At 43.3% G+C, this 9,982-nt stretch overlaps 1 protein-coding gene and 1 long non-coding RNA gene across 5 annotated transcripts in view; one reads left to right on the forward strand and one right to left on the reverse strand.

Moving 5' to 3' along the window:
* The window catches only part of LOC147019879 (uncharacterized), a 127,038-nt gene that overhangs the window by 93,669 nt on the left and 23,387 nt on the right, over positions 1-9,982 (forward strand). The gene's annotated exons all lie outside the window — the stretch shown is intronic.
* Positions 1-9,982, reverse strand: part of LOC147019880 (sarcolemmal membrane-associated protein-like) — a 204,523-nt gene that overhangs the window by 79,214 nt on the left and 115,327 nt on the right. For all 4 annotated transcript variants that reach the window (XR_015061559.1, XM_085894680.1, XM_085894682.1 and 1 more), the window contains one exon: positions 1,259-1,432. Coding sequence is in view for 3 of the 4 variants with exons in the window: in XM_085894680.1 (XP_085750806.1) it covers positions 1,259-1,432 (174 nt within the window). In the remaining variant the exon portion in view is untranslated. The remainder of the gene's footprint in view (positions 1-1,258; positions 1,433-9,982) is intronic.

Below are 9,982 nucleotides of genomic sequence, written 5' to 3' on the forward strand. Positions count from 1 at the left end.
CCCAACGATCCATTCCTTTTAGCCGGTACGTCCTTGACAGTGTCGCTCGGCTACATCGGATCCGGTAGAGTGATCCAGTTCAGACAAGGTGTACCAAGGGCGTTTTTCCCGGTAATTAAACCACGTGATCAATTAGGTAACCTGATTAACCCATAGACGGGAGGACCCTGGGTCACGCGGTTGAGTTATTGGCGTCCACGGTCGGTTAAGCGACCCGCCGCGTCAAGGAATTATCCGTGTGCGACGGCCTTCAATTCTGGGGAGTCTGGTGGGAACCGAGATAGCTTCCTCCACTTCGTGGTCTTCTCACCCGACCCCCAGCCCGCAATAATATATATATGTATATATATATATATATATATATATATATATATATATATATATATTTATATATATTCATGTTAATATTTTGGTATTTATGATAATAAAAGTTTGGTGTGTCCATTGTTTCATTTCATTTATACAGTACCTTTTGTGTGTTCATTATATTCACTTATCAGGATCTGCGGAGGGAGTAACGGGACTTTGTAAACACCCTGTAGATTATTGGCTAAGAAGCATCTTGTAAAAGTGTTACCTTAGAAGTGGAATTTGATGATAGTCATTGAATGGATGCTGGTGAATGAACCTTTGATGTTTCTGGGTTAAGTTTGACGCCAATGTATAAATATGGTGCGTTCAGGAAGATGTACTGCCACGTTCTGGAAGAGGTTTATTTGTATTTTAATGTCTGGTAATTTTTATTTATTTATGTGCATGTGTCCTTAAATATGACTGTCATTAATCAAACAGGCTTTGGCATTATTGAGCGATTTTTTTTAATCTCCCCCGCCCCTGCCCCCCTCCAAAAAAAATTGACTTTTTATTTCAAATATTTCAATTTTTTTGTCGAAAGCACTCCCTGCCACTAACTGACGAACCCCTGAAAGTTTGATGAATATCCGTTCAACCATCTTTGAGAAAAATAACGACAGACCCATGGCTCACTTACAGTATAGATTAAACTGTATGCATAGTTTCCTCCATGATAGAGACATATGATGTTACATTTATAAGCTTTGTGAAACAAGAGGACAAGTTATTTTGTTTACGAAGTGGATATGCTCCATCTATTTTACACAAGTACAGATTGAGCAGAATTATCACTTGGGAGAAAATGTGGATGTAAAGAAACTGTCTTTACATCCACATTTTTCTCATCCACTTTACATTACAACATTGAGATTCTCAGTTGGTTCATACTTGCATACTGCCGCACCTTCTACTTCTGTGCAGCGAGCTTGGTATGCACGACTGGTCATCGTCACTTCTGTGAGAAGTTGTTTCAGCCAGCCGGCCTCCTCGACGTGGCGGTTTGTCGACGTTGAAGTGGTGCCGCTGGCGTGGCCCTCCAGAAGAGGCGTGAGGTCAAAGCGTGAAGATTCACTTGTGCCTGTGCACATGGAGATGAGGGTATTCGTTCCATAGCAATGGCCAAACAAAAAATGGTCCTGCATGTCTCAATTGTTTCCATGTGATGATGCATGCAATGTGAGAGACTCAGCTATGCAGATGTCAGACTGTGCTTAGGGTGAATGAAATGCACTTCATTAACAACATTCAAAGCGTGAAGTTAGTTTCGCATTTCCTGTCTATACGTTCTACAAATTTTGAATTTCATTCAGCGAAACAGTTTGGCCTTGTGTAAACATGTTTAACAGCACATATTGTCACCAAAATTCTGTTGTTGGTACTTATCCTCGCCAGGTTTTCGGCCTCTGCCACGAACCATCGATCCACATTAAGTGAGGAGGTGCCTGAGCCCCAGATTAGACAGGTTAACGGCAAGGAGGCAACCTATCTCAATTTTTGACAATAGTGAATAAATAATGTTCCACTAAGTTCTCCGACACACCAAGTGAAAATAACCACCGTGCCACAAGTATCCAAACATGATGTCTGCTCTACTTCTTATAATGAGAGAAACTGAAACCTATTGTGTTTCTCACTTATAAGCACGGATTACCATATTGAGGTTTCCAGCTTCAGCATGACCCGAGCACCCCGCCACCCACAACTGAAAGTTTTAGCAGCGATTTTGGCTCAAGAAGAGTTAAAGAATTGTCCACGACACCAGTTTGCTCACACAGAGACAATAAAACATGAATTGCAATGCAAGAAAATCCAGACAGTAATGCCCTTAAAGAATAGAAAATAACTTGTACGATATTTCATCAACTAGATCAGCAAATGAAATTTCATCAACTAGTTCACCTTGCTTCGTTAAACTGAATACCAATACAGCACTTTGAGCCTGGTTAGCTCAGGTTAACCGATGCAAGCCTTCATCGGGTCATTGGTGAAGATACAACTCCAACAGGTTAAAACTGGCTGCTTAAAACTCCGAATAAACCACACAATATGCACTAGCAGTTTCCTTTGCAGAGTTTCTCAGCACGAGTCAGCATCCCTCAAGTACACGAGCACAAACCAACATTACCAGTACCTGCTATAACGAACCTCTCCCATTTTGGCAACTTCTGACCAACTGATCATTTCTCTATTTATGTGATGACAATGGGATTTTCAAAGATGGCTGATCAACACAAAGACCACTTGCGCATGATAAATACAGGCAGACCATAAGGACAAGAAATAGAGGTTGTGTTCCACAAGCGTACACCAAAAAGCAAACAAACTACAGCTCGAGCGAGCGAACATTAATATAATCAAATTATGTACAAGGTATAACACGACTCATTGTCTACATCGTGATATGTGCTCCAAAGTGATGCAACCTCGGGTCAAGGCCACCATGTCTAGTTGCATGCTGCAGTGTGATGCACAATTAAGGCCGAGTGTTTTTTTTTATGGCAGTCAAACTGATATTTTAATGAACAAATGGAAACAATTGCAGATGGAATGATGTCCGGTTAGAACGGATTGCAAACAGGTCTGTTGAAAGGTTCCCGTTCATTGGAGACATTTTCCGGATCGGCGAATGGCAAAGGCACTGGATTTTTAAAGGCACATGTGGAAGCCATCCCACAATTCCTGGTCCATTTGTGCCTGGCCTCCATCGGGATCCGTTTCATTAGGGTTAAACATGAAAGCAACAGCCAGTTGATAACTCGACATTCTCTTTTCAACCTTTTCCTTTCCTGAAAAATAACTGTATCATGATAATTCCACATTTACCTCTCTTTCTGTGGAAAAACTAGTTATCCTAACTCGCTCTTCCTCATCTGTGGTGACTTCGACATCTTCAAATGACATTGCTCCAAAACATCCAACCATGTTCTTGTCAAAGCCAACATCGATCTGGCTATTGTTCGAGAGCGACCTCAATGCTGCTGCAACGTGACTGTTCACAGGAGGAAAAATGACATGGACTGCAATGTTCCCTCTGATAAAAGTATTGAACTTCCAGTTCCATCTCCATGACATCTAACATTGAATCAACATGTGGGAATACTTTGATAAAAGCTTATTCTCTTTCTCATGCAACAGTTTATCCAATCCCATCAATGGCTTTCTGATCCATCCACTTGGTCATGATGCAATGGATCTTGAAGCAAGATTAGTTGCACTCAGGTGGCTTGCTTTCTGAACACGGAAGGCTACCCAAACTGAGGGCACTTTTATGTCACTCTGTAAGGCATGCGGGAAGTGCGTGTCCATCCCTTTACAGGGCAGAAAACGTCTTGCAGATCTCAAGGCTGAACTCGACAACCAGTCGCCTGTTTCAATGTCCATGGTGGCACCTTGTAAAGTCCATGTTTGATGTTTGCTTCTCCTACCTAAACCGACCTGACTAATGATAAATAGCATTTATTGCAATACCCTAACAGTAACAGCACGTATAGTTTCCATGCACTACAATGAAATACCGTACTTCAGAATGCCATTGCTACATAGTTACAACATAGTGTCGAGTTCAAACATCCCTTGATGAACTTTGACGATTCTTGGATGACACACAAACTTGATTCCTTGACAATTCATCGACAAGCTGTTTGAAGGTTTTCCATGCCGAACAGAGGGTCGAACGAAACAAAATTGGTTTATGTACAAAATACATGTTCGATTCCTGTAAAACCTTACAAATTGCACAGTCTTGTATGGCATAAACACCATCACCCCTCTCCCCTCCCCAAATGCATTTCATTATTTTTTTTTTAATTTTGATGTACCATACTCCTTACAGGGCTTGAGTGCTTCCCAAGCAACCGGGTGGTTAACCATTGCCTTCCCAGAATTATTCGTGCATGCTCTATCCTATTAAATGCTGAGCGGCAAGCAAGGTGCGACTCGGCCTGGGTTTTGAACCACTGACCCCCGAGACTCACGGCCGATGCTCTAACCATTACGCCACCGTGTCTGGTTAATCAATCAAGAGAGAAACCTAAATGGGTGGTGGAAAATTTTAACAACTCAATGGTGTGGACAGTCCAATGTTGTTTGCTTTACGCTTAAATGATCTGTGATACAAGGTTAGATCCCTGATAGACCATCGTCCACATACACCACATGCCATATTCATCATCTACTTTGCACAAAGCATCAATGTTTGAGCTGCTGTAGAAAAACAAAAAAAATCCCAACAACTGCCAAGATACATGCGAAAGAAAGGTGGTCGAAAACAAAATGGCTGTGTAAAAATATTAAAATAAGGAAATTATAACAATGCAATGAACGAGACTCATTATACAGATTCAGCACATGTCAGTGCAAAGGACACGTCTTGCAGGAACTCCCCCCTTCCCTCCCATGGAACATTTATACTTCTCCCAGGAGACTGCAAAATGGCTGGACCAATGGACGATGTTATTTTACGCATGAACAGCATTTCAAACCGAACCATGTTTTCTTGATAATCCCGAGATCATTCAATTAACTTGCGTAAAACTTTTCTATGATAATAATTGATAACGATGGTGTCCAAGCCGAAGACGGTAAGGGCATTGGAGAGGCAGTGGGTGTATTGGAAAGGAATGAACAAGGGGTTGGCAGGAGGAGGGTGCGTAGTGAGGGGAGGTTATGGATAGTCTTGCGTAGGTGGGGGATTATGAGGTAATGTCGTAAAGTGGGAGTGATGAGCAATAGGGAGTGGTTGCTCCAGAAGGAGTGAGGAGACACGAAGGGAGGAGTGAGGAGGTATGAGCATGCACAGCAAGTGGAATCAAATTTTTTTTTTTTCCTATTCGCAGTGGTAGCTTACAATCAAACTCTTCTGATATTAAAAAAAACCATAATGCATATACAGCAGTTGAGAGTTTGACGAACATGTACATTTGAGATGATGCACACCTCCAACACACCATGATGGACTGCGGAAGGGATACTTTGTAAAACTATGAAGTCAAGTCGAGTGCAAATGAAGATCATATGATTGCTTAATGTTCTCTACGGGAGGGGGCATGTGGAGAGGAATGAAAAATACAAGCCAAAAGGACAACATGGTAATGTCTCTATAATCCATCAGTCGACCGTTGAGTTCTTTCAATGTAATCGATCTCAATTGCCCCGAATGAGACTCACTGCGGAGGAAGATTTCCAGTGCAGATGCACCAATCTTCTTGAAACATGCAGGTGATGTACTCATTGATGCCATATTAAAGGTTCTGGAAAAGGGGTAAAAGTTGTAGTGGTTGTCAAACCCATTACATTCTGCAAAAGTCGAGAATGCTTAGATATTCTGGCCAATCATGTGGTCTGAGTTAAGGGAAGTTGAAGAGAATGAGAAAGACTAGCCAGAAACATGTTCTGCATATAGTTTGCGGACAGGTGAGCAGAATGCCGTGATCAATAATCCATTGGTCGTCATCTTTTAATTGTTGGATTTGTGAAATGTTCGGTTCTGTGGTGGGAAGTTTTAGTTTGTGAAAAGGGAAACTTAGTTTACTTGTGGCTGTGCGGTTGCTGCTGTGGTTTACTATACAGGCCAGCAATCAGTGTTGAATCGACGTATTGTACATGAGCATACTCAGCGAAAGTTGCTCTCCTTGAGCTGTTTCTTAGCTGCTAGAAATGATGTCGGAGGGGCGGTAGTGTTCAGCTTGAGTTATGGTCCTTCCTTGGATGCAGATGAAACGAGTCTGAAACGTATTTATATTTCCGCAGCCCATGAGGGCCATTGCACGGCATGGCATCGAGTAACCAACTGCAGGCACCGGTGTTGTCAAAGTGTGGAAATGGAGTGACCTCATCAGAAAGACCTCCAACGAAGTGGGGGGGGGGGGGAAGAAGCATACGTTCAGGTCCATTCATTCAGGTAGATGTTCCAGTGATGAAGTGCATATGCTTGGGAATGAGAAGGCTGGTCGGCCCATAAAAGCCTTTGCTGTGTTGCCAAATTAGAGTTGTTTGTCTGTACTTTAACCTCTTAAATGCTGACGGTTAAGCAAGGAAGCAGCAAGTACCATTTTTTAAATCTTTGGTTGGACTCGACTTTCGTGTTTTAACCACTAATCACCCAGACTCAGAGCAAATGCTGTCACCATTACGCCACCGAGTAGAGTTTGAACTGGTTTTCGTCTGCTGCTCTTTAGCATCAAATGACCACTTGCCTTTTTTTTTTCATTTTTTTGTATACAAAGTCGAGGCTCATTGAAGAGGGAGAACAAAGAATGGATGAGGATGCAACATAACAAAAGGAAGAGTAGACAGATGTGATTGAGGGACAAAATAGAGGGAGACGGACGAATAATAGATGTGGGGAAGAATTAGGGGTAGGGGAGGATACACAGGTGAGACAAGGTGGATGTAGAAGCAACCTCTCAGGAAGGAACCACTGAAAATTTGGAAGGATGTGGGCTTGGAAGCGGGAGGGGATGATGGGGGGAGTAGAAAAGATCATGGTTTTGGATTGGGGATGATCTGACATGGTGGTGAACAATTGTTTTGAAAACCTGGAGAGCAGAAGGGGATTGAAGAGAATGTGGTAGTTGATTCCACAGGCAGGAAAAAGGAGGAACACAACCTGTGGGATCAAGTGGAGCGGTGAATTTGTACTTTGGGAGTTTTGTGTGAACAGTGAATTTGTGAGTGAGGAGTGGAGGTGAGAAGTGAATTTGTATTTTGGGAGTTTCACCAGAATGGCATTGATGGTGGACTGTGTGCACCCTGCACAAACCTGAGGGGGGGTGGGGGGGGGGGATGAAGCATGGAAAAAGCAGAGGGTGCAAGACCATAAAGGAGACAATAGAAGACAGAGAGACCATCGACCTGTCTGTGATGGGAAAGTGATAGATTCAGAGATTCCGCTTAATCGTAGGAGATTCCAATGATGATATTTTCATGGCATTAAGCTGAGAAAGGTGTGAATCAGGGGCACCATCCCAGAGGGAAGAGCAGCACTCCATTGAACTGAATATATAGGCCTTGTCGATGCATACGAGTTCAGGTGTGCCAAGGAAAGACTTTGTACGAGAGAGGATGACCAGTCGGCGCCTGGCTTTGGAGGTCAACTTAGAAATGTGGTTTGTCCAAGAAATTTCATGTGAGACCCAAGAGTTTGAGTGACTGAACTTTTTCAAGAATATCGTTAAGAACTGTAGATGGGAGAGTTTGCCAGATGATCCTTGGGAGATAGAGATAGAGTTGTCAGGATTGAAAGACCTAGTCCAAGTGTTTGACCAGCTTGTGATTCTTTCAAGGTCTGAAGAGGGTTCAGAGGGTGGAGTCATCAGCAAATATATAAAGGGGATTTTCCAGAGAGTCAGATAATTTATGAATACCAGGAATATAACTGGGCTCAGAATATTGCCTGAGGGCACTTCAGCCTTCACAGGGAGAGGAGATGAAAGAATTCCATCGAGTGCCACACATTGGTTACGAGAGTAGAGGAAGTCAGAAAGCCATGTGTTGAGTTCACCTTGGATGCCATAGGCAGATAGTTTGGAGAGCAAGGTGGGATGCCGGACTGTATCGAAAGCTCGACATGTATCTGGAGAGACATCCCTGATCTCATATCTGACATTGAGGGCCTCCATCAATTGTTGGGAGAGTAGAAGCAGTATGACCAAGGTCGAGTGACGTGGCCGGAATCCAAATTGATGATATGCGATGCCTTCCTTTGACTGATGACGGTAAAAAAATATTTTTTCAAGAAAATCTCAAACCAGCATAAATTTACAGTGGATGGTCAACACTTTGGAAATGCATGACGTTCACATAGTTGTGTGTTAAAAGAATCCTGCGAGTTCAACAATCAGCCACAAATCGGTGAGAAATCTTGTAAGCATTCTCACGTACAACCAACTGCCGTCACTCAAGCAAACGAGGCATTGAACAATCAATTATGAACAATAACTGGATTACGATATACAAACAAATGTACCTCCACGCCCACCCATAAACTACAGGAAACTGGCATCTATAAAACTAGCTTTTAGTAGTTCCTGTGTCTGCTGTTCCGACTCATCGTTTTTTGCAAAAGAAAGCCTCTGAGGAAGGTGACAAACAGGGCAGACCAGACCACTATCAATTTGGTTGCTGATTTGTCTGACGTCATGGATGGGTAAAGAGAAAGCATCTCGATATTTCATAAGCAAATTGCACAAAGCCTCCCACTGCTGTTTATTCAACCCTTTATGGTCGCATCCCTTCAATCAGATAAATTTTTTTCCGAATTCCTGGTCGCATTCTGCAACTGCTCTAACTGACTGGAAGAATCATCAGCACACCCCACCTTGCAGTGTTTCTTCTATTTCTGTGCACCGAGCAACCAGTCTCCCACCCCGTAAGGTTTGTGACTCTGTACTTGCATTCAGTGTTCCTGGCACTCACTATCCTGCGTGTTGACAAGTGTACACTCAGCCACGTAGCTGCCACCTGCCTGGCATTGCGGCAATTCCACTCGACCATGGGGACACTTCAAGCAAGGGTGCTGCTGCCAAGTGTCATCACCCTTGGCTCAGCACCAAGAAGAATTTTGATTGCTGTGGGCACCAACAGGCCTGCCAGCTCCATACCTCCCAGGCCAAGTCCCAGGCCAACTTCTCAGACACTTTGCACGAATGTCATTTTGCAAGGTCTAATGCCAATCATGTGTTGATGCAATATCTCCCATCCTCAAAAGAATGATCGTACAACACTGCCACCCACACCTCCATTTCAAACTCATTTGTTGCTAATTCTAACCTGACAGATCATTGGCCAAAGGTTGGTGCAGTTCTGCAGAAACCCTATCCTCGACTTTCCCCTGTGGAGGCCAGAATCCCCAAGTCAGTGTTTTGGGTCCATTCCCATTACTCATCTACATAAATGACCCATCTGATGCTTGGGAAAACCCTCTCTTCCTTTTTGCAGATAACAACTTCACATTGTGTCATACAGTACCCCCATCCCATTAACAGGCAGAGAGCAGCTGCACATCTCTGCTGATCTGAAATTGATCAGACGTTGATCTGATAAATTAGATTTTCGAAGACTGAAGGACATGTTCCACAGTCTCACCCCATCGCTCTGGAAGTATAATTAAATGAACCCACCCATCTATTTCACCGATCAGCCGCCGCAAGAGATTCGGTCTCGAGAGCTTCGAAGCCTTCCCATCAGCCATGATCTCTCCTGGGTCGACCATCGTTCCAAGTATTTCCTTGAAAACCCAGAGGTACTCACAGCCGACAAGGCCTTTGTCCATACATCAGTCGAGTACAACTCTCCCCTATCAATTAAGGCGCCAGCATCGCATCTCTCTTGCCTGAATTCTGTGAAAACTAAAGCACTCAACATTATTAACATCTTCAATATGATGAGGTCAAAACACAAGTCCAGAAACCCTTCCTGGTTCAACTCCCAAAATCCAAGCTTTGTGCCCCCCCCACATCCCCCTCCACCCCACATCCACTCTTTTCTCCAGTTTGTGGAACTGCCTTCTGTAGGTGGTTCCATCACACTCTTCCCTTAAGATCTTCAAGCAAGTGGTGTATTCATCTCACATGATCCACCATACCTACCCATAAACTTTTTTGACACACGTCAATCTCACCAAATCAAA

Source organism: Eptatretus burgeri, chromosome 9 (assembly GCF_056783735.1).
Source record: "Eptatretus burgeri isolate ZD-2024b chromosome 9, Ebu_testis_v1, whole genome shotgun sequence".
Taxonomy (NCBI): Eukaryota; Metazoa; Chordata; class Myxini; order Myxiniformes; family Myxinidae; genus Eptatretus; species Eptatretus burgeri.